The sequence below is a fragment of the Danaus plexippus genome, chromosome Z (assembly GCF_018135715.1).
Source record: "Danaus plexippus chromosome Z, MEX_DaPlex, whole genome shotgun sequence".
Classification (NCBI taxonomy): domain Eukaryota; kingdom Metazoa; phylum Arthropoda; class Insecta; order Lepidoptera; family Nymphalidae; genus Danaus; species Danaus plexippus.
This window is the reverse complement of record NC_083559.1, coordinates 6529136-6556161: the sequence shown is the minus strand read 5'-3', so window position 1 is coordinate 6556161 and position 27026 is coordinate 6529136. Positions and strand designations below refer to the sequence as shown.

The following is a 27026-nucleotide window of genomic DNA, read 5'->3' as shown; positions in this document are numbered from 1 at the left end:
TCAAATGAAATATAATTTTATCATTACGAGAGTTGTTATTACTTTATTAATTAGTTCTCTGGTGATATTTAAGTGAATTTGACCAATGCATAAGGGAAAGTTTATTTTACTAGAAATTACCTTAAATGTTATCAACCTTACATCATTGTTACAGCTTATCGATTTATGCCATGGTGACCTTCTAACACTCTTATAAACAGAACATTACTTAACGTTGCTCCACGCTAGATCGTTAAGGCTCGACCTATTGTCAGGTACTCCGGTTATTATTAATGCAACCCTCATCAGCGTATCTTTACTGTTTTAGTTTACTTCGAACGGACACTTTTATTCAACCCTTTATAGGTTTCATCCTTCGGGGTGTCCCCGAATGAACTTAAATAAAATAAATTTTTTTTCTCTGCAGTATCATAAACATGTCTTACTTACATGTTCTATTATTATAAATATTATTTAGTTTATAATCGCTAAAACGACAGCACTGTTATTGATAGCTACTAAAGTACTAAAAAATAAAACTAACCTTAAAAAATATAAATCAATATCACTGTTATCAATAAAAACCTAAATATTTTAAAGGTCAGGAAGTAAGGAAAAGTCTTGAAAGCAATTTAAAGAAATCCAGAATAAGATATTTAAATTGTTTCGACGATTTTATTCTTTCAAGTTTATTTTAACTCCTTTGCCCTTCAGCTAACGTAAAGAGACAATATAACTGAAATAATGAGGTGTTAAACACCTTTTCAGTTCCACTTATTTCTAATCGTTATCTCAATTTAATATAATAATTTAAAGTTTTACTACTTTTAAATATGAATAACTAAATAATAAATAAATTATAAAAAGTTTAATTTAATTGAAGATACCAACCGTTATTCCAGTAATATTGGATCCCGTAAATCCTATTTGACAGTACGAGTCACTTGCAATTCATGTAAGCTCACACCTATTGATGCCACTTTAACCCTAAATGGATACACATTTCTGAGGCCACTTTCGAATTCCACTTCGATTACATTTTCAAATTAAATAAATGTAATATTAATTGTTCCATATTAAAGCATTATTTTATAAATGTTTTTTGAATAATGTGTTATATTTATTGTGTTTTTATGGCATGGCATTATTTAAATAGAATCCACCTACGACAATTTGAGAGATACTAAATTTAGAACGTCACCCAAATCACTTAAACATTTTATTTCGCTTATTAGAAATTTAAGAATCATGTGTTATTTAGAAAATCATTGGATTTATAACAGCTGACTATTTATTTTGTTTACTAACATTTCAGTCTCATAGTGCAATTTGTGCAATATTTTATAAAAAACAAATTATATTCGAATTTTTGCTTGATATCACTGCTTATTTAACGTTCTTCTTATCCTACTTCTTGATCTAAATTTCATTACAATAATCGTATCTTTAAAAAAAGTATACAAAAAGTTCCAAAATTTATATGTTTAGAAAAATATTTAGAATACGTAAAAGTTGCAAGTCCGAAGCAAGTAATTGCGTAAAATATAATATTATACATTTGATTAATATACTATCTTATATTTTATTTATTTACTAGCTATTCCGTACAACTTTGCGCGCATAATAAGACCCCGTAGAGATACGCGTTATTATCATTATGTTGTTTCATCCGACTTCTCGAAGCTCCCTTGATCAGATCCTAATTTGTTAACCTTAGATAATATTAAAAATATATATATCGGCCTTCAGTTAAAGGAGTAAGACGCATTATAAGATTTGAAAAATTGAGGAAATAATGACATGAGCTACCTGCGAATGAAGTTCCCGTCAAATTCGGTTCTACTATTATAGAGATTAGCCGCAACAAACACACAATCAGACAGATAAAAAATTGCAATTTTGATGTAGATAACGCACATAGTTTCATAAACGTTTAGTGAAAACCTTGTAATTTAAAATTACAAATAAATACTTACATTTAATTTATTAGTACAGAATGATATATTATGGAAATAAGTGAAATAAAAGAGGAAAGCCTCTTGAGATGTGAACAACGGCGCAGCGTTTGATAAAGGCTACAAACGGCTATGAAAGTTATATAGACAACACTTATCTTAAGTATAATGTTTCATATTTTTCAGAACATTACATTATATTGACATCCATATAAATCGTGTACAAGTAGTTTTTCATTTCGATTTTCTTGTTATTTCTTATAGTATTAACCATAATTGTTTATTTCTTATTTATGAAAACAATTTTTATTTAAAAAAATATATAAATATCATACCACGATTTTTCTCAAAGAGTATATTTTAATTCAAAGTTTAATTTCAAGATAGCTCGTTTTGAAGTTTATCTTATAAATTAGCTTTTGAAGTCGCCTTTGCCAACATAATTCTCATTTGATTTTAAAGTTTGATTTACGTTATATCATGCAGAACACCCAAAAAAAAAAAAATTTTATAACAAATAATTGAAACGAATAAGAGAGAAACAAACGACGATAAATAAGTTCTTTCCTGATAGTTTGTATAAGTTTCAAGACCCAAAAACTATCATAATATTATTATATTAAAAGTACCTCTGAAAAGACAGACTGTTATAAAAATTTTATAAGCATTTTCGACAGATATAATCTGTACATTTTTTAAATTAATTTATTTATTTAGATGTCGGATTATACTCACTTCAAAGTGTATTTTATTGGCTAAATAGAAGTTCTAGGTGATAATTAAAACATATTAGTATCTGGATATTTATATAATGAATAAACGTTTTCTTTATTAAAACATAAGTGAACTGAAAACATTATTAGGGGTGGTTGCATAAATCAAATAAATAATTCACTATACAAAGCTTTCAGCTAATTAACTTGGATTATTGCTTATGCTAAGTTTTAAAAACGATACTTTTTTTAAAATAATTAATAATTAATTAACTTATTGACAAAAATAAAAGATCATTAAGTGATTTTTTTTTCGTGATCGTTTCGTCGGTCAACATCTATACCATCGGAATTAAAAATTTACTTTTGTTAAATAACAAGAAATATCGGACATATAATAAATGTTGCACATGAACTGGTTATTTTTTCAGTTTAAATCATCAATAACAGTTTAATAACTTAATAGACAACCATACTTACAGATGGTGCTCTAAACAAAAGACTGTATCAAGCCAGAGATATTCAGAAAAAACGTTTAATACGAATAAAATTTTTGCACAACAAATATCATGCGAGGTCTTCAACTTAGCATAAACATCCTTTTATTCGGCGATCGTATATTGCAAAGAGAAATGTAGTTCAACTCCATTTCGAATGCCTTTTAAAGAGGCTTAGTGATAGGTGAATGTTGATACTCAGAAATGTTGCAAAAATATTTCATTCATACAAAGTTTATGTGAGTTGGATGTTGTGTGTTTTTAAAAACAAAACTGAGATTGTTAGTACGTCCATAGTGTTGTGTCCTGGAAACTCTTAATAGCTTGAGCTTTTCTGTTACAACTTATGAAGTCTTTATGCTCATTTAATTATTGTTCATCTCTTTTATACAATGTCACGTATACAATATTTATTGTTAATGAAGTTTTATAGCTAAATGTACCGAAGCCTTTAATTGAACTGTAGGTTCAACCAACTGGTGTAAAGTCTTATGCATATTTAATTAAATTTGTGATGTATAATTTAAAAGTATTATTCTATATAATATTGTTATGCGGCGCTAAATATGTGTTTATTTAACTAATTATTTTGACAAGAGTTTAATAAGATTCAAAACATTTAAAGTGATAGTTAATTATTACATCGGAATAAAATACAATTGTTATTTTATGTTAACTTACTGTATGCACACAGATATCAAAAAAAGATATAAAGTAAATATTAACAAAAATAAGAGAAATGTTGAAATTGGAATACTTTTCAAGGTGAGCAAACTAACTTTATGAATGACTGTTTGTGAGTTTTTCACTTTAGTAAACATTTTCTCATCGAATGCAATTCCACATAATATTTAAAATGTTCTCGACACTTGCACTGTCAGATTTTATTTAAAAGTTGCTAAAATATTGGCGGTAAAATTGTTGCTAGCTTTGTATACATATATCCTAACTCTATGTGGTGACTTAAACGATATTTTTTAAACAATGTAACATTTGTAAAAAATATTAATTTGTTTTGAGGCTATCCTAGAACATTTAAATGTAAATTATAAAATATTTAATTCGCTTACATTATAATATTTAACATGAGGAAATTTTTTATAGCTTCGTTTGCTTTGAACAAGATATTATAAAATTAAGCACTTCTGTTGTAATTACCTCATCACATTTTTAAGAAAAGCTTTTTGAATGTTTTTCACTAATAATATGTTAAATAAATTTCAAACCTTCAATTGACAACAGACTTATCTGTAAACTTAACCTTATATTATCTATTTAATATATCTCACCAGTCACCATAAAGATATTTCCATAAATAATCCTTCACCTCCGATGCGCTTCCTAATTGTTATTCATTTGCCTTTCTTTATTTTTCACCTCTCCTTTATTTTATCTACTAAACCTTTTGATCTTTATATGTTATATAGATATTTGTGTTCTTCGATTCTATTGGCATATTAACTCCAATTTTAACTTGAATAAAATATATAATTTGATTAATTGACTTCATCGCTTATAATTATTTATACTTTTATAGCAAAAGTAAGCAAAACGATAAAATTTTGGTTTGTGACATTAATGTATTATGTAAGCAACTTATGTATGTGTAAATTAACTTAAAATAATACCATAAAATTGTAGAATACCCAAATAATAATGCAGCAAGTTCTTATCATTACGAACTTAATTAATTCTCAGAAATCCATATCTCTCCATTAGTTATTGATCGAAACCACAAACCGCAATCAGTTACTTAAATGTGACTTTAATTGGCACGTTTCTTACAAATATTAAATAACTTAGAAAAGCTATTTAAATCAATTTTTGCTTTTACCGAGAGGATTTTCCGTCCTCTTAGTAAAAATTATACCTCATATGTTCTAGAGATAAAGCCAACATTTCTAAGTTAGATGCAATGGCAATGCTAGGCAATATTTAACTTATAATGGGGCAGCGAGAAAATCGCTAGACGGGAAATATTTTTAGATTTCCTTCCGATGTAGTCAACTATACATATATAATATGTTTGCGACGCATTAGATTATACATTACAAAATGTTAAAAGAAAGAAGTAAAACCACTTATAATGTACCACAATTAAGTCGCCTTACTTATAATTCTAGTAGATTATACTACATAAAATGTTACCGATTATATCACTTGCTTGATTTACGATTAGAAAGGGAGAATTAGAGTAGAATGTTATGAGGTGTCCTTGGCCTACTTGTTCTTCCCCTAGTAGGCTTATTTTTGTAAGCATTTTGTGATCCCGGACAACCTCTACATGTCGTTGTTTACTTATGATTTATGAATGTGGTTATGTAAATATTTTATATGTTACACCTTGTTTATAAAGTCCTTGTTATGAAGGATAATTTTTTGAATGTTTTTCAATATAGAATGTCTGATGTAACGAAACGTTTTTAGGAAAAAAACATTATGTGAAAATATTAAATAATAAAAGTATCGTGTACGATTTCAAATTATTTTTTATACTAAAACTGAAATACAAGAGCCATCATGACGAGACGCTTGGTCTTCCGTTTTATTGTGTTATTAAAATTAAAAGCATAATACGATGTTAGAAGGAGTTCTACATTTTATATTTTCCGAAACATAGTTTTCTATACATTGCTATAATGAAAAATATTTTTATTAATATTATATCTATAAATGCTATGCTACTGTACTCAGACTCGACAACTTTCTTTGAGGAGACATAAGGGGGAAGGTAAAGTAACATTTGTGCCAAATGTTTTCTAATTGGGACTTCTATGAGTCGCAGGTTCTTCGAACGTAAAGACAACAAGGGCAAGAAGGCTGGCGGGGCGCCAAGTCACTCCATTTCTAATTTTAAGCCACCATTTTATATAGACATAGCTGGTTTCTCACTAATCTCTCTGATGGAACGCAGGAAGAACGGGTTATTGGGAAAGCGGAGATCATTGTTGGCTGGTTGAGGATCGGTATTCAAGCCATTGTTTCATTCATTAGAGCTTTAGCACAGAGTCCGATATAGCTTTTTTAGGATTCAAATGCCGTGCATAAACGATATTATAACGCTAAACTCATATACATATTGGTCGTTCTACTAAGAGACGGACTTTGAATACTATAAAATGATTTATTAAACATTAAATATAATATCTTTATGTATGAAGTTTATCTCAACGGGTTTTTTTGTTGATAAATATAAAATTCTATTGAAAACCTTACACAAATTTTATTGAAAATATAGATACTTTATATTCATATGTAATATTAACTTGGACAAATTTTCTTTCGTAAGAATGCTACATGCTTTCAAAATTTTTTTCATAATTGTGCCAGCCATTAAGACCGCCTTTCTATTGAGTTTTAATAATCCTTAAACTGCAAAACGCCTTGTTCAAGAATATTTTAATTAATACTCTATAACTCAAGGCGTTATAATTCTCCAATAGCTTTTATTGGAATAAGGAAGAAAACGAAATAAAACAAACATTTGGTATAAATACTTAAAATCTTTAGCATTTAATTGTGTTGGAACCTATAGTTTGTAAGTCGTACTATAAAAGGTAAAGGCTGCAAAAAATCATCCTTAAAGTAACGATTAAAGATGCTGTGTCGTGAGATCGATCTCGAGGGTTAGATTGGTAGGTAAAGTGTCATCAACGCGATTGCCACCGACATGACGAGACAACAGCACTCTCTAGTGAAGCAGATAAATGTTCATTTTCTAATACGAAGATTTCTAGTAAAATGTAGTGTTATAATTGTATGATAGAAGAAGGTAACATAATTTTGGTTGTACCCATTACAAACCTAAATTAATATTTGTTAAATCTCGCGCTCAGTTATGAGATATGTGATAGGCAATGTTTAATATTGTAAATAATATTTTTTTTAAATTACAGGAACCAAGGTTCAGATACGAAATCAAACAACAATTTAAAGTTTTTTTTTTTTAAAGTTTTTTAAATATACTTTTAACGTGTCCAATATTGTGTATAGGCCACTCCCTCTTATTTTATTGCATACTCAGAAATGTTTAACACTCGTCACAACTTGTAACGACATCCAAACATAATGATTTATCACCTATGTATAAGACACCATAACCCTTCAAAGGCAACCTAATTATTTCATACTATTTAATAAATCCTTAGTTCTGAGGAAGTAATTATGTATTTATTATTCCAAAAACACACATCATCAATATATATTATCTATTAACAGATCTTTGTGGCATTTATAAACTTGAATTTTGCATAATACAGCGATTAATTACATGAGTGGGTTTGTTAGCATCTGACTTTGCGTGAATTAGAACAAGTCTGCAAAAAATGGGAGCTGTTTTAGGTTTTTCCAGTCATATTTGAAGTGATGTGTCTCATTTCGGAAATGGCGTTAATTTTGTCATAGAATTAAATATTTTATGACTGTGTGAGTATTTTTATGAAACATGTTAGCATGTTATAATAAAGGACTAAAAAAGAGATTATTTCAATTGTACATAACAAAACTATTTTCAAATCTAAAATATATTCCATTGTAAGCACTATAATATTACTTTTCCCCAGTGAGACATCTTTTATTTTCCCTTATGATAAGTATTTTAAACGTATCTCTGAAGCGCCCAACAGTAGTCTTCCATAATTGCAACGCTCCATCTTCCCTGATGTCTTTTTTCCAACTCCATAAAATCTTGGTGAAATCGTTCACCTTACTTTCACTCACATCTTCTTGATTATCTGGAAAATAGTGTTAAGGAAATGAAGAAAACGTATTTTTAAATTCTTTAAGCCACCTGAACAATGAAATTATCATTTTTTGTCAATTGTTTTGTAGCTAGAGGTTTTTAAATTCCTAATTCTCTCCTCAAAATCAATAAACGTAACTCTTTAAAGATTTTTCATGGTCTTAACTAAAAGATCACCTCCTCAACTTGGCCACCACACATTCATGTCACAACATATAAACCACCATAGTGAAATAGTACTTTAATCTATGAAAAATCGCTACTGTGGTAGGTGGTATGAGATTTTAAATATACCTATAAAACCTTAAATTTTAAATATTGATAATTTAAAACAAATTACAATTATGGGTTGTATATATTTTAAAACTTTCGATTTTGCTAAATTACCTGGCGATTTAAAACAAAATAATTATTAGAATATCAAAATACATAAAAACAAGTTGAAATCACCCAGACAGCGTTGTTGCAGACCTGTATATGTAGAACTATCGACTTACATATGTATAGAGTAGTGTATTCATTCAGTAGTCAAACATTGATATCACATATGATACCTTTTTTATAGCTCATGTTGGATTTTCTGTATTATCAGGATGGTTTTTTAAACCACTTCATTAGTTTCCAAAAGACAAGGTAATACTAAAAAAGAGAAGTTGAGTTAAGTTTCTGAATCAAGAATGAAAGCAAATAAATTCCCAACAGCGATTATGTGTGGGGCCTTTGATGGATAATTTTAACAAACACTCATTTTTTTCTCTTTTTGTAATGAGGTTTATATGAGTAAAAGGAGTTTTTCGAGACAATCTAGTTCCCTGTCACTTTCTCCTTACTCTCAGATATAAATATACTTTACATCGATAATCAATAACGTACCAAATTATATGTCATTGTTACGACTAGTCCTCGTTCTAAAATATAAACACGATTCTCACCACAAATTTTTACATTTGTATATCTCAATAATCTATATAGTCTATTCATAAAGATGGAGTTGATCATCAATAATTTTACAATTATAAAGTCTTGCACACTTTATTAATATTTTGTGATTTCAAAATATTACTTTATATAAACAGATGAACGACATTGTGTAAGAGACATATTAAAATCATTTTCAGTCGGTGAACGGCTGCGATGTACTTTTATTGAATACTTTATTGAATTGAAAAGCTACGCTAGGAGTATGAACTTTGACTTTCATATGACTGTAGACTTTTTAAAAAGAAATAATTCTACAATAAATATCACAAAGTCTTATCAAGTCATGTTGATTAATTAAAATAAATTGCTTATATTTTTAAAACGGAAAATATACTGAAACGAAAATTAAAACAAAACAATTCAATCAACGGAAATAAACCTCCGTCTTATTTAATATTCTCTCTGTTCTATATGATAAACCTGTACATTCTATTAAATCATAAGATATGTTTGAGACGCTAACAGTTAAAATTTATATCTGGTATCTTCAAAGAAATGCTTCTTCTATATTTTCGTGAAAATTATTACATACGGAATAACCATCAAAGCTTTTTTTACATCAAAGCTATCTAAGATGCAGATATTAATGTGCATACAAATTTGGAGATTATCTTTACATTACACGGTAAATAGAACGAACATGAATTCGCTTCAAGGAAGATTTTGTGAGTCACTAACAAGTAACGTATAAATATTTCCAAATGTTTACTTAATATTAAGAAAAATTAAAGTTATTTTTAACGGTGTCAAATATCTATTTTATAATAATCGATATAACCCTTAATTAAACCAAACATTTACATTAATTATATAAATCAATAAATTTATCATTAAATATTTAACAGATATCTGTTGTTGATAATACAATAGGTAAATTTCGCTTTATGATATTTTATTAATTAGTAGTATAAGTTCTATTACGATCATTTACCTTGTAATAATGTCATTTACCTCGTAATCCTAGAGCTACTTAATAAGTACCTGACTAGGTAAGAATTATAAATGATGACATTACCTGGTAGCTAAAAGTTACTTTGAACACCAACTCTTTAAAATTCTAAATCAATTTTCGGGATCAAATGACTTTGTTTTATACATTTTGGGGAATGTATTTAATATTGCTGTTTTAAAGCTGCGTGGAATAACCAGCGGCTTTAAAAATAAAAATGTTAATAGTAAATACATTGTGAAAGCGAAGATGAAAAGAATATGAAAAAAAGGAAAAAGTTTTTAAACATCGATACAAAATTTCTTTAAGCTTCAATCCTCAAAAGATACACCTAACTTTTTAATGCCATTAAAGGACTGTTGAATGGTTCTAAAAAGTTTGGAATCTAAGATAATTTTCAGAAAATATTTTATATCGGTAAAAAAAACAGTTTTCCGTAAAATTGTCAGGGTTCTATTTCTCGAACATAAAAAGGGAAACCTTATAAGATTATCTCTTTTTATGACTATCTTAATCTGTCAGTATTTTTTCTTATAATTGACATTTATTTCTCTCAATTCGAGTTATTATTATTAATCTACTCTATATAAGAGTATATATAAAACCACGAAGTTGTACCAAAAACCTTTTGCCATAGTTAACATGTTCAATACCGAATCTTGTTATAGTTGTATACACTCATACATTTGCAACATATATTTTTCATAAGGTAGGCGTATTTTTTTTAAATTCGATATATCAATAGACCACACCATGTGCTTCTTTCTATTGAAAGTTCTGCATGTGCGATAGTTTGACCTATTTTTAAGATAATTTATTCATCTGACGTTTCTTAAACTCTACTAAGCTTGCTTCTAAGATACTTCAATATCTTGATTTATTTCTTCTATTTTCAAAAATTTTGGATGGTATTTTGCTTTTACTTATAATATAGAAACGTCTATTCCACTTAATGTTACAGTCATTTTCAAATTGTTTCTTTTACGTGATCTTGTTGTCAAACTACAAAAACTTTTTATTTACTCAGTCACCAAATTTCAAGCATTATTTTCTTTTGACAACTGGTATCAATATAATATATTTTGTTCCAGCATTCATAATAATAGAAGTATCACTGTATGCCGGTCGACATTATAACAATTCATTCGAAATGGTTTCCATATAAAATTCAATTCTACTTTAAAATTGTTATCTTTCACTTAATTGAATGCCATATAAAAGCTTCCATTATTTTTGCTGTATTGTGTTTCATCATCTTGATGGTATTTATACGCGGTTCCAAAACAAATTTCCTTTCTGACCATAAACATTTTAAATAATTCACGTCAATACAATGTTGAACATTCAATTATTAAATTGCAACTCGCATAAATTGAATTCAATTAATTTATTGTACATTACGTAAAGTATAAATATTATTAAAAACTTTTATAAAATTATTAAGCTTATTTATTTGAATGTTATAATGTCTAAACCTTCTTTCGGTTTTATCCATAGAAAATTTATTACAGTTAAAAATAATAATACAGGTTACAAGCAAGGTTAATTAAAAGCTTCAGTAACATATACTGCAGCAGACCGTTTATTCTAGCGTCCAAAACCTTTTATTTTGACTCAGTAATGGCCGTTTCAGCATGGTTAGTGGCAACCAGAAGTTTCGAGTATCCAATTTTTTATTAAATTTGATACCAGTTGTTATATTAAGTTATATTCCTAATAAAAAATAATAATAAAAAAAGTATACATGTCAAAATTGCTAATTCGCTTATTTTATTTCATTGTGAATGTTGATCGATAAAGTATTTTTAATTTACTATTTTTAGACATTTAAATTTCCATTGAGCAAATAGAAATTATTAAATAAAGTTTTATATAAAAATAATGTTTATTTCGTTTTTTACATAAAAGTTACTGAAATAGGAAACCATATAAATGCAACGCTGATGCAATATATTTCTGATAACAAATCCAACTACGAGAAAAGGTTCCGTCACGAAAACCCTGCATAGAAGGAACAAAGTGATATTGATCAAGAGTTCCTTGTTCATTTCCTTATTGATAAGGAGTTCACGCTGTAGTTGCTTAAAGTGCAGTAAATATCATACGTCATACTACATTCAAACGAAATGAGAACAATTTTAATATTCCTCTATGAGTAAAGTTTTCGCATTGTACTATCCGGAGTATCACGTGTCTGAAAATTGCGTTTTATTATGTTGTATCTATGTCTCAAAATATAATGAGCCATTACCAATATTTATTTTCAGTGTATCTTTTTCAAATATATTAATAGTTTAAATAAAAAAAAAATACTTCGTTTAAATATTTCTTTTACAATATTACAAAGTTTAAAATATTTCAACGCCGTTTCTGATAAATTGACCGCATTGCAGATTTTGTTAACTTTGACTAAAAGTGTTGGGTATTCAAAAGTTTACATTGAAATATATTTAAGTATTAATTGTCATATTATATATATATATACTTCTTATTACTTATAAGTTCATATGTTTATTATATGTTGAAATAAAGTACTATTGAATATAACCTCAATTTATTTAACCATGTTGTTGTAACATGACCAACAAACAATGGATGGTTATAATCTTAGCTTGATTTGTATTTTGATTCCCGAGACATGCGGAGTCGTGTAACGGTTAAATAAACCGTAAATATAAAAGCTGGAATTTAGTGTTGATCCTAGGTTGAATTATAAAAATACTGAAGCACCATTTTGTGTTTATTATAACATTACAATTAAATTAAAGCTCTACAAGAAAGTAATTGATCCAGCGAAAAAAAAGTTAAACAACAAATTAATCGCAATTCAATTACGTCGTCCAATTATATACCTCTGACATAAAAAAAACATCTTGGAACCGAAAACCACATTCAAAATAACTCCATATAAAGCTAAAATTAAATATTGTAAACATTGATTCAGTTGTGTTTGTTAATATTTTCCACAAAAAAAAAACAGAGTGAAATAATTTGTTTAAATTTTCTACGAATCTTAAATGGAATAACAATAAGTTTTTCGAAATTGAGATCTATTCAAAACTAATGTTGAGATTATCATCCAAACCATACTTTATATCTCACTATTTTTATGTCAATGTAGTACGTATCATTTATATGAAATGTTTTTTCTATTCTTATTGAATTTTTTAAGTAAAATTACTTCTGAAACCAAATACTAAATAATATATATGGTAAAAAATAATACAAATCGCATATTAGTAAGTCCTTAAAAGAACGCTTTATATAGGGGGTTTAATTTAAAATATATTGGTATAACATCTATTTGGTGAGACAAGTAAATGATTAATCTATTTTTACTATATCTACAATAAATAACAACTATTATAAAAATTATAAGATTATATAACTGTACGTATTAGTTGCTGAACACAAATTCATAATATGTATAAATATCCCTTCTTTTTTAAATCAATATTTACTTCAAACGCATATCTTTTACAAATTACTTCAACTTTTCTCTTCCAACTAATATTTATATGATACTTTTATAATGTAAAATCTCAGCAATTTGACAATTCTTGTAATTTGTGACAGTATATTTTTGTTCTAACATAAATTTTAGTTCAGTTAATTGTCAATGTGAAAAGTATTTAAAAATATTATAGAAACACTGTTACAAAAAGAAAGTTCTTAATTTGAAAGAATGCTGAAATTTTATTCTGCAACATATTAAAAACAGACTAAATCATTCTTGATGAAATCTCCTCCTGCGAAGTTGCTATCAAAAACTAAATCTCCGGCAGTAGGCAAGTCAAAAGTTTACAATTCTAAGATTTGTAACTTTAATTGAATTCGAATGCAAAGAAGGCGCCATTGTATGAAACTAACATCCAATTTAAACTACCATCTTAAATTTGAAACTTTTAAAGTGAAGAACTCAAATACTTCGGCAACATTGAAACACAGGAAAAATCCTTTCGCTAAAAACTTGCATTACTGATGCACAGATATTGTATGAATTTCAGTTATATATAGACGTTTTGAAAGGAAATAGAAAAGAGATGTATGTAATTTAAAGGCACAGGCATTTTGAACATAATTGATACAAACAATGAAGTACTGCCTAAGAACGTTAAGCGTTAAGAGAAGGTCACATGTAGCAAGTAAAAGTATGTAAACGAGATCGAATAAAAATAAAATTAGTATCATTGAAGTATTCACTTCTATTAATTAAATTTTAACTAATCAATAACTATACTAACTCAACTACGTGTGTATTTATACCAAACATATATGAAACGATTCATTTAATGCATGAAAATCAGCTAGTAATGATAGTAGTATTATAAAACATAAAACAATAGTAGTTAATAAATAATATAACATAACATTTATAAAATATGACACACCAAATCAAGGGATTTTATGCTAAATGACTCGAATACTATAAATGTAGCCACGTAGTGTATGCTCTTAAACTCAGTTATCTGATACACCAAAAACCTTTCAATGTTAGAGAACTGCAGCCTGACATTAATCAACGAACCATATATCAAACTACACTCTCAATTATAAATAAAAAGAATAGGAGAATTTTATGTTATCTTCAAATACATTATTGATGTAGGTGTAAAGCTCTTTTACTTTTTTGGTATTCCTTTATGTTTTTACTATTCAGCCAAACTTAAATGAAAATAAAATTGTTAAAATCGTTTGAACAAAAATTTTTCTTGCCTATACCTTGCCACCAAAACAATTGGCAATTATCATTACAAATATTTGAATAGGCAAACTACTTACATGTGCAGATTACATCCAAAACAAGTGTATAAAATTTTTGTTCAGTTTAATTTATTTCACTCGTTAAAATTTTACTTCGTTTATTTTCCGTTGTGAAACCCAAGAAGCACTAAATAATGTGATAAATGTCCAAGTGAGTTTAGTTGTTTGCGTAGCCTCCGCACCTTGACTACAAGGAATTCGTTATGAAATTTTGCACATGCTTTGCCACAAGGCACGAAAAAGGCCGTAGGCTATCCCTTCCTTTATAAAACTTCGGGCGTGTATTTACATCTGTGTAATAACACAAATATATGTGAAAATTTACAAAGGAGTCACCAAAAGACATATATTTTATAAATTTATTGAGTCAGTTCGAGTAAATCTTGTTTTTACGGGGTATAGGAGAAATTATTACAAAAAAACGGGATTTATTTGCATACTTTACGTCAACGAATTAAGTCTACAGAAATAAGGTTAATATCATCGATACATAACATACCAACTGCTAAAGAGGTGGTCCGACCTTGAAATAAGAATAGACGTCAAGAACCGCACTGCGGTACTTTAAACTATGATAAAATAAAATGAACTTTTGTCTCTCCTTTGTTTCAGTAAAGTTTAAACTTAAAGGTTCTAACCACTCACGTTGCATTTCTATCTATATTATTTCTTCAATGAAACGCGTAACTCAAGTAAGAGGGAAAATGTGTAATGTTCACAATTCGAAAGCCACAAATATGTTAAATAGCTTTAAGAAACGTTATACAATTATTTTAAGTCACCTTAAAAAAAAAAATATATTAAGAGCCTTTTACTACCTACTAATCTAGCTTTTATACTCCTTCCTACCTTTTGTGCTGAAATGCTTATGAAAAGAATACCTATTTGCTACTACAAAATGTTATGCATATATTAAATACATATTCAGTGGTGAAGGCATAACAAATATAATTGCTCTTGGGCTCATTAAAACATTAATATTCAATTTAATTTGATTGTAACCTAGCTTCTGCCACCGCAAAATATAAGTGGAAATAAAATTTTTACTATTTGTTAGTACTATGAAATTGATAAATTATTTTAGCGTACATTGGATAAAAAAAAATGTGCTAAAGTTTATAGTCATTTTGAACGTATTGCAATACAAATGCAAATATGACGTCGGGCTATTAAATTGTCGTATCCTAATTAAAAATATCCATTACCTACATTACATACATACACCTACGTTTAAATATCATTTTCTCAGCCAAGGTCTACTCATTAACCTAAATTAGTTAATACGTGTTTTACCGTTTCATCTTTCGAGAGTAGTAAATATTTAATCATGTTTTTATAAATAACTGTTGATAAAATCTTATTGAGTAACCTCATCCAAAATTATTTTAAATTTTAAGAATAGTTGAGAAAATATTTTTTTATTGTTTTTCTATTTGTAAACTATACTATTGATTACCCAAAACTGGCCATGTACATTCATAGCATAGATTACTTCAAAAATGGTGAGATTTAACTAATTAACATGACAATTGAACGCTGAAAATAATTGATATCCACTATCCAAGCTATCATCGTCTTGTAATTATTTTTTACTCATACATTTCAATTTTGTTACAGAATGCTCTGTGGATATTTGTATAGAAGAAACTCGACCAGAATTATCGACCAATCCGCTAACAAGTAAGTAGAATTACAAAACTTTTCTAATATCAACGGATATAGACGATTCGATTGTGTAACTTAGTATGTAAGTTTGTAGATGCAAATAGTATAAAATGATTAAACTTTATAATCTATACACAATATTATTTCAATTACAGAGCAAAATAAATATTCAAATTTCTTACAACAGCTATGTGCTGAAAATGTTGCTTTTGAATTTCCTCCAAGGTACCACGTCGGATATCCTATGCGTTTTCCTTCCTTCCCAGTGCTCCGGTAAATTTACATATATGATATCATCCAGGTTCGCACAATTTTGTGTGAATAGCTTCAAATAACAAGATATCCATCCAAAATAGAAACTAGAACTGAGCATTATTAACATACACATTTAATTCATACTTTTATTGTTATTAAATAATGTGTGTAATTAATAATATTAATTCATAACCTTCTACTAAATAATAAAAATTTCAAAAGACCGAACACAATGTACAATACAAATAAAATAATTTAAAAATATTTGTTTTTCAACTCTTCTCGGGTTTATAGTTGACATTATTATTTCAATAGATATTATAAATGATAAATTCTAAATGAAACAATAAGTTCTTTATTTTTCATTTATCATCATTTCATAAAAAAATCTAATGAATGTTTATGACAAAAAAATATTAAATGCTTATAAAAAAAAGTCTATTTCTAAATAAAAAGGGGAAGCCAGTTATTAAAATTTTTGGAAGCTAAAATAATTACTCTATAAATATCCTAATAACAACACATATCTTGGTATTTATCAAAACATTTAAAATTTAACTCGTAGCTTAAAACATTCAAATAAACTGTCGAAATTAATAATTCTCATGGTAACAGGCTAAAAAAAAAGTACACAATTATGTTATGCAAAAAAGGACAAAAACAAGATAAATTATTATGTAAACGTTTACTTTGTCAGCACGAAAACAATTATCACTTCGAGATTTGCGTCACTACTTATTAAACATTCAAATTTCTGTGAAAGCATTTTTATGATATTTTTGTACCTGAATCGTTAATACTTTATATAACAGTCGTTTGAATTTTGTAGTTTTGGCTTAGGAGCTTATACTTACTTACATTTGTTATAGGATCCTTGTTTGTCTGATACCAAAATAAAACCAGCCAACCGACAATCAATTTGTTCCGATATTTATTTGAATATTTTAGTATTTGTACCTGTCCTTATAATGGTCATTTAGGAAAGAAACAATAACTGTGAGTCTCAAAGTAACTTTTATTTTCTTGATTACCATAATATGTTTTATTTTTTAAGACAACAGAAGTTTTCGATTAATTCTAATATGCATCTATATCTTATAATCTATACACAATATTACTTCACTTACAGAGCAAAACAAATAATACAATTTCTTACAATAAATGTTGCTTTTGAATTTCCTACAAGGTACGACGTCGAATTTCCTATGCGTTTTACTATGGATTAGAATATTAAACAAAAAATATTTAATGTTGACCCAGGGATGATGACAGATACTTGAAATTATCGCTTACATTCGTGCTTTCATGCAGACGGGTAGCTAATTTCAGATAAATAAGATTTCTTTCTGGGAAATTTTATTTATGACTTCATTGATAGATATGTTTCTTTTAGTAGAACATGTCATACATTAAAGACTATTGAAACTATACAATATAAAAATAATAACTTATTTATTAAATACCTTTAAAGAAATCAGACATAGCGATCAACTGAAATGAATCCATTTTCAATCCTAGTGCAAGATATTTCATACTCTTAATGCCGAGCGACACCGTGGCAAAACGCAAAATAGCTCAGTCTCGCCGTCTGGCTACTCGAATGGCACTTTTATTCAAATAAATAAAACCTTGTTTCCGACAGAAATATAGTGTAAAGTTATACCAAATATTGCATTTATAACTACGAATTGAATCATTTTGTCGAACCTTCAGAGAGGGGTCGGAGGGATTATAGGATATTAGATTTTTTCTTACACAAGTACAATTAGGAAACTACATTTTACTTTCATTCGCTTAATTTCGCTTGATCGTTGTTAGAACGATTTAAAAATGAGTTAAATCATTCCACACTAACGATGTTGGGGACTTTGGCTTCGTGTGATAGTTATTTTTTATTGTAGATATAAATAAAAATATATAAAATGTTTAAAATAATAGTAACCTAAGTTACTCCTCATTACAATGGTTCTGTGGTAGTAACATCCAGTTAAAAGTGGTCCAGATTCTTTACAAATCAGCCGGAAAAACTATCAGATAAACAAACATTTTAATTATAATGTTATTGTTTTATAGGTAGTTTTATTTTTGTAATGTGTATTACTGTTAGCCCTGCGGCTTTTACAACGTCACCGGAAAACATTATAGGTAGGTTAATAAAAAGCCATGTTTTGACATGACAAAGAGATACACCAATTTAAAATTTGTTTATTTAAATAATTTCATGCAACTAAAATAATATTAATTATAATGTCACATAAATGACCAATTAAAGAATATTCAAATAAGCCTGGTTGAAAACATTAAATTTACAGCGAACCGATGCACCGGATAGCTCTGTGAAAAAAAAAATATGTCCTAAAAATTTATCTACGTGAATTATTTAATGACATCGTGTAGGTTAGTTCGTTTGGTGAATAAAACCTTAGTAAATAACCCATTCGTATAATATACTCCACAATACAACAACACGTACCTACATCAAATTCTTCCAAGTCATTGAATTCTAAGATTCTCGATGCGCGTCAGACAGAGTTATTTCTGATTGGTATAAGGGTAGTATTGTTTATATACGGAAATAATTTAAATTTATTGAAAAATAATTTATTTTAGTAATTGCAATGATTGTAGATAGAATATATCATAAATATTTGTGTAAAGATAACTCATCTATAATTATAAAAATACATTTCTATATCAACATTCATCAAAAAGGAGAGCAAAAAATAATAAATAGAGTCCTATAATGATAAATTTAGACACTCAAAAATATACACATTTTGATATTACAATAAACAAGTAAACATTATAATTTTTCAGCCCCGTCTTATAGTTGTCCTTTATCATAAACTGAATGTTTAAAACAATATCTATATACAGGTTGCATTACAGAAAACGGTAATAAAAAAAATGAAAAAATATATGGTAATTGATAACTAATAACTAAAAAATATTCAAATTAAAATCGATGGCACATTCATTAAAAAAAACAAGTATTGTAGCTGTAAGAGAAACATTTTTCATTGTAACAGATAAAGCATTGATACTTATATATCAATTAAACAGGTACTAATGATACACGAAAATATTGAAAAGTGTAGAAACTAAGGTATTTGACATTTAAATTGAAAACTAATATAGCCCACAAAGCAAATTTATCTACTAGAAATTGTATAATTAAATTATGTTCTATTTACGTGGCTTCAAACCACATAAAGAAGGAACTTTACTTCTTGACGCACCACGAGACTTTTTTATGACGTTTAAATGTTTATCATTTAAGATACTGTTAATATATTTGCTATAAATAAAAATATTAAAGGAAAATAAATTTATCATTTAATATATTGGTTATGTATTTTTCATAAGAGACTTGGGCACTGGAAAGTCAGATTAATTCAGAAACGTAATGCAAAAGTCATACATCTATGCAATAAATGGTCATATTTCAGCATAGACTCTATGAATTATTAATGACAGAAACATTATTAAGCTCCGCACAGTAGTTTTGGCAACGGTGCTCCAGATATAATACATTCGTATTTACGGATTTCTAAATATATGCTTTCATACCAAAGACATATTCCTGTAGTTAATTGTACATAATTAAAGGTTAGTTATATTATGTGACCACTGATAGATAACCACTTATAGCAGACAAGGTATCCTTATTATTATATATATATTTTTATGATAATATGTGTGTCAGACATGATAATTAGAATAGTTTATATTTAAGAAACATCTTAAAAAATTAGCGTCATGTTTATTTAAATCACAAATCCAAATTAAATAAACACAATCACCGCTCAACACTGTTAGTTAAGATTTTCTTATCATTTGTAAAGCGACATGACATACTTAAATGAACTAAAACAATTGATAAAATAGAAAAAGAGAATTATATTACCATATAAATGATGGTACAGAATATATGTGTATACAATAAAGATAAAAACATACAATAGTATAATGTAGTCATAAAATGGTAGGAAAATATTTTATAAAAATACGTGACGATATTTTACTAGAAAAATGTGAAATTTATAACCAATTATCATATAAAAATAAAGGTTGGAGTCTGGATGATGCTTATTTATTAAATGCTATCATAATTATGATAATGAAACTTAGACAAAGTAGAATTATTGTTTCAAGGTAAAATTTTAAAAACCTATAGATAGGTTTAGAATATAACACAAGTTGCTTCGAGTTACAAGGGAAAACTTGTCAAATCATACAAGACCTTAATTTGATATTTAAAACTTAGTAATAAATTATTATCTTTTATAAACATTTTACCGCACTTTCAAAGCTCGTATTAACCATTTATTTGTTATATATTATGTGAGAATTTATACATATAACTATTTCCAGGCGAGGAAAGTGACATAGGCGAAATAGAGGGTCGAATATCATCGGAGAATTCCCCGTTAAGACAACGTCGCGCGGGAATTTTGAAGGGTGGGAGGCTGTGGAAGTCTCTAGAAAATGATAAAGATGGCTACGAACAGGTATTATGATACTTATCACATATTTTTGTAAATTCAACAAAAAAAATTTACCGAACTCATTTGACCGGCTATTCTTATCAAAGAAGTTATAGGACAGATGTCTGCTGAAGCCTGAAGTCTGAAGCTATGTAGCTAATAGTAGTTTTTGTCTCATAAATCTTCAGAATAATTTAACTCGTTAGTAAACTTCAAACACGCTAGCAAAATCAAGAACAGTAAATATTAATATTTTAATATAATAAAAACTATATTTACAGAACTTCACTTCTATGATTACATTCTCTTTGTTATAAAATTAACAGAAGTTCGTTAGCAAGTACAACGTTATCATAATATTTTAAATGAATATTGAATTTGATGAATTTCCTTGTGTTCTTATGTTACTTAGACACGTTTATTGAAAGCAATATACATTTATATGTTTAATATTTATAGCACATTTTTAAATTATGACGTTTCATATATAATAAAAAAAAAATTGATATTTATGTATGCATAAAAATTATAAAACAAACGCATTCTGTTTATTCGTTCAACTCAAAACTGTTAGGTATGTTAAAATAACTACTGTCAGACTTTTTGCTCATGTGAACATCGTTTTCCGATTTAGAAAAAAATAATATTTTAAAAATCTTAAACTTATGGAATCAAAAAATTATAAAAATAGCACTTCTTACATGACGTAATATTTTTATTAAAATTGTGCAAAGACGCAAAAGGCTTTATATCATCCAAATAAGTATAAGAATTTGCTCAATAACAATTTACTCAAATATATTTCAATAGCATGTAAAATTACAAGTTATTTTATTTTTGAGTGATTGTTATCACTTTTGTATAAATATGTTTGGATAGTTTGAAATATAATATAAACTTGCTAGCTTCAGTCATTCTAGTCTTAATAAATTAATTAAATATTGAATTTTATAAACACAACCAGTAAAAACCAAATTAAAGAGGATAATCCTTTAACTTTGTTAAAAGAATGACGACCAACGTTCAACAACTACAGCAAGCGATGAGGATGGCTCAGTTACTCCAAGGTCGGTCCGCTTCGTTGAAAAACCCAAAGACAGTGATGAAGAAGTCACTGATAAGCAAGAACCAGTACCAACACAGGGTACGGACTTAGAACATAGCGGGCACAGAGAACTTACAACCAATGCACACAGGTAACAGATTGTTGATTGAAGGTTTTTTTCAAGTCATACGCTATTTATTACTAATTCCCGAAATGAAACTGTACTTACGAAAACTTAAGAATTTAGATTTAATAACAGTTTTGTATATAATAGTTTAAATATTTTTCTCTAACAGATTGGAGACACCACTTATCCTAACGATTAATTCTCCGAAAGCCAATTCAGCAGTTCAACAGTTATTCAATAGTAGCCGGCCACCGCCGCCCGCTATAGAACCACAATTGGTCACTTCAGAAACACTTAGGTCAGTGACAACCACGTTTATATAATTCGATTATGGTTTTAACCGTTCATCCAAACACGATGAAAACAGATTATTTATACAATAAAAATTTTGTTCATCAACAAATTTTTTCAGAAGACTATCTAGAACAAATATAATGTTTTCCTAATACTGACAGAATGACGAAGTTTGAGTATTTTATTCAATCAAGTTGTCATTATATCGTATAATGATGGTTACGTTTTTATTTATATGATTATCATTAGTTAAAAAATATTTTTATGTTCACACATTTTAAAAGTACATAAGTGAAATATAGGACACAAGTGATTCACCAATAAAACCATATATGAGCATCGCCCTTGTTTTCAATGTTAATCGACCTTATAATATAAAACCTAAATTTAAATAACATAAAATTAAATTAAATTAAATTCTAATGTTAAATAGTTTTATTTTTAAAAAAGTCTAAATTATTCATAATATATTATGTTTTGGCCAGTTTGTTGTTGCTTGTTGAAATTGTAAGATATATCATTCTTAAATTGATATTAAACGATCCTAATCTTCATAAGTTTATACATTATTTATCTATGCAATATAAACATAATTTATATTTCATATAGTCATTTATTTTAGGTTTCTTTACATTCCATCCAACAAGATTTTCTTAACAATAATGCCTTCCGCTTTCTTTAGATATTTTTCTTTATTGAAAATATTTATTTCAATAGAGCGTGGGATGCCGGTGTCAGACCTAAGCCAGAAGACGTCGCGGTTCGACGGGTTGCTGAAAGGAATGCGTTGAGATGCTCTTTACTTCGCAGTGAGGCGAGGAAAAAACAACAACCAAAGGTTAAGAATTTTTATTATATATATATTTTTTCCAGTTAATCTTAGTTAATCATAAAAATCAAATATTTATATCATACCGATGTTATAGATGCGTAATTTTTTGGAAGGTATGGATGATTATTGTACTTTTTACGTAACTTAACATTAAAGTAGCTTATTAGAAAAAAAGCTATAATTTATCCTGAAATTAATTGTCATACAAAGTAATTAACAAATATTGCCAATCAAATACGCTTTCCAATGTGTACCCTTTATGATTTGACATGAAAAACATTATTTTTTTTTTAAGTTTAACTGTACAAAGGTGAGAGATCTTTATATAATTATTAATCAATCCATTCCAAAATTTTTTTCAAAGTTCATTATATTATATTCATGACATTAAAAGCAAAATCTAGTGACTAAAGGAACTTTATACAACTGTTATAGTGTTATAGTATCAAGGGTGAAAAAAAAAATTCTTTAGAAATATTCCTATATGGAGTGTGTTTTTTATACATTAAAGTCATGATCAGATCTTGTATTTTTGTTTTGTGTTTTAGTAGTCATCTCTGTTACCATTTCCGGGTAATTGGCGACGATTGATAGACTCTCACCAAACTACAGAATATACCAACTAAATAATCCTATGTATATTTTACAGAGGAACAGAGAATGGTTACTTACGTTATGGTTTATTTTTACATTAACGGACTTCATTTGGCCGGCACACCTTGCTCGGTTACTATTTCGCCGGCACTTATGGCATAACATAACCACCGTTTCTTGTCGTATTTTACACTATGGTTCCTTTATCACACCAGCCCATCACTTGCAGTACACTCTTAAAAAATAATCCTACAATCGCGCAGTACATGAGAGACCCGGGAAAAAGTAAGAGGCAATCCAAAATCTTACCCTGTCCAGTAGCCATTTTAATTCCGTCTTTAGCATGGATCTCTGTGCATCCGCTCCTTACCGTCCTGACTACCGCCATCTTACTTCGCTGCTTATGTAGTGTTTTTATGGTTCAGCACTTCAAAAGATTGTGTTATACTCCCAGACTTTTACCACCAGGATGCATTCCCAAGTATTAAAAATTAAGTAAATCAGGCGGTCGTCAAAAAAAATTGTTGTCCCTTAGTCGACAAAGTTTTGGCAACGGTCTCGATAATTCGAAATACTAAAAAAAGGTGAGCGATGGAGCTAGTGGTTTAAAAGATTGTCTATTTTATATGGTAAGGTCAAAACAAAAAACTAATAAATTTGGAAGAAAATCTATTCCATATCATATCGATATTTTTTTCCTAATAGGTCAAAATAATAAAAATATACTTGATAAAACACTAGAAAAGATACTGAACATATCTGTATTTAAAGATAACATTGTATGCATAATATTAAAAAAGGAGCAAATCATATACAGTAATTTAATTACGAACTGTTGTGGAATTCAACACAAGCATTGAACATGAATTTCTGATTGAGCGTGATATTTTTCGGCATTTGCTTTCTGTTTTAAAGGTGATACGCGTATATATAGTTCACTAGAAATAATTACCGAAGTTTAAACTGGTTGCTTGTGTGAAAAATTATATTTTTTTTGTTCCTATTACTTAAATAGAGTTTTTAAAGATTTGACTCTTTTTTTTGTCGTCGTAAAAGAGAAATTTTGAAGGATAAAAGTAAAAAGGTGGGATGCTGGCGATTGTGTTTACAAAAATAGCAGGATGAAACCTTATAATAATTTCTTACGTATACGTTGACTGTTGTCGACGTCAAATACTTAGCGATTACAAAAACTTTTCTTGTTATTTGATGTAAGAGTAAATGTGATATATTTTTAATTAATAAAAAAAATATTTATTAGTACTGACAGTTAAATATTAAAACAGCTTAATTTTTAGCTTAGGGTCCTAAACGTCTATCTCACTTTAGTATATTTAAATGTTTAAATTATTATCAATAAAACTATTAACAAAATGTAGTAATTTAATGTTTTTATAATAATGGATTTATGGATATACCATTCGCAAACAAAGGTATTTAAAAAGCACTTAATATTTTCAATAAAACAAATTTCAAGTAAGAAAATGGTACAATTAAAAACTTTACATATGAGCCAACGCTTTTGCACGAATTGATACTTAATGAATTTCCGATCTGCATTTATTTCCTATCGTGTTGATATTTTAATGACTCCATCAGCGGACTCTATAAAAGTTAATAAAAATATTGGCAAATATATTATCGATTAGGCATAAATGATAATATTTATTTAGAGTAAATTTACATTAGCAGTATCTTTATATTAGAAGTTATGGATGGAATAAAAAATTAATTTGTAAATGTAAAAATAGTTCTACATTAATTTCATTTTGCGAAGTATTTTAATAGATATTGTTAAAAATATTAATAACTATAATAAAACTTTTATGTCAAGCTATAGTTAAGTTTATTATAGAAAAAGGTCTTAAAAAAATAGTGCTCCGGCAATTTACCTTAGTTTCGAAATAACAAATTGTTTTAGAAGAAACGCTTTGTATCAAAATGAATGTAGTGAAGTAATAAATATATCACTGAGGCAATTGGACGTAGTGATGTTGGACACATCTAAATTAAAACAGATGAATATTTAGAAAAATGTATGACATTCAATAAATTGGAATACGGTTTTTTTCCATATAACGTAATTATGTTTATTGTTTTATTTAATTTTATTAAAGATGAGTTAAGTTCAACCATTCCTAAGAATTAGGACGATGACAAAATATTTATTTAAATGCCTTATCATGTATGTAGCAGGAGACCACTTCATTATCCGAACGGATTCGTCTCCTGACTTGCGACGTTGATGATGATGATGTCCAAGAGGACCAGCGACCGTCACCAGCCGGAGCCAGCATCGACAAATTCTCAAACAGCAGTGACAAATCCAGCGATAAATCATACACAAGTATTGATAAGAACAATGAAAAGGCTTTTGGAAGCGCTTCTTCAAGTTCCTCTTCATCCACTTTGTCAGCTCCTGTACCGACTCGTCAACAACCACCCGATTTAGGAGATGTCCACCAGGAACCGCAAAAGGTAACATTATTTGATTTAACAGAAAAAATATACAATTAATATTATTTCCATAATTTGATAATTGAAATAATTATCACAAAACGGGCGATTAAATACATTAATGTTTAAAATTTTCCAGGGGTAAATTTATTAAATAGGTATTTTACAGCTTCAAACATGACCCCTTTACAGTGGTTGTTTAAGCGAACGTTTCAGAATGTCTCTATTTGAAAGTGCATTTGAGTAATTCTTAGCGTTCTGAAAGATTCTTTTAAAGACTTTTTTAAAGTGCTGTCGGGCGACCCGTTGGGCAAAAGGGCTAAGTTTCACCAGTAACATATAAATCGGCTAATACAACTCGTACATTGCTCTTAAAACTATTATATAAAATGAAAAAGTAGAGGCGGTAAAATAATACTTTCACTGAGTTAAATTTTGTACCATAAATAAAAATATTTGCATAAGTGATAGCTTTATTATACCATCAAAGTATAATTGTAATTATGAAGGGTATAATGATTGTGTATACTTTGACGTCGATATACTAAAATATGTTACATCATATTATATTTATTTATTCACGTGGAGATGGGTGTCGATGAGTCAATTATGCAACAAATTAACATGTTTCTGTTACAGATAATTAAATAATAACTCACTTCTTAACCTAATACTTTCGTAAAGTATAGTA

At 28.0% G+C, this 27026-nt stretch overlaps 1 protein-coding gene across 1 annotated transcript in view; it reads left to right on the top strand.

Moving 5' to 3' along the window:
* Nucleotides 1–27026, top strand: part of LOC116777394 (uncharacterized) — a 66660-nt gene that overhangs the window by 25676 nt on the left and 13958 nt on the right. The window contains exons 3-8 of the mRNA XM_032670914.2: nt 16197–16259; nt 20874–21010; nt 21995–22182; nt 22328–22456; nt 23170–23290; nt 26072–26356. Of these exons, the coding sequence (XP_032526805.2) occupies nt 16197–16259; nt 20874–21010; nt 21995–22182; nt 22328–22456; nt 23170–23290; nt 26072–26356 (923 nt within the window). The remainder of the gene's footprint in view (nt 1–16196; nt 16260–20873; nt 21011–21994; nt 22183–22327; nt 22457–23169; nt 23291–26071; nt 26357–27026) is intronic.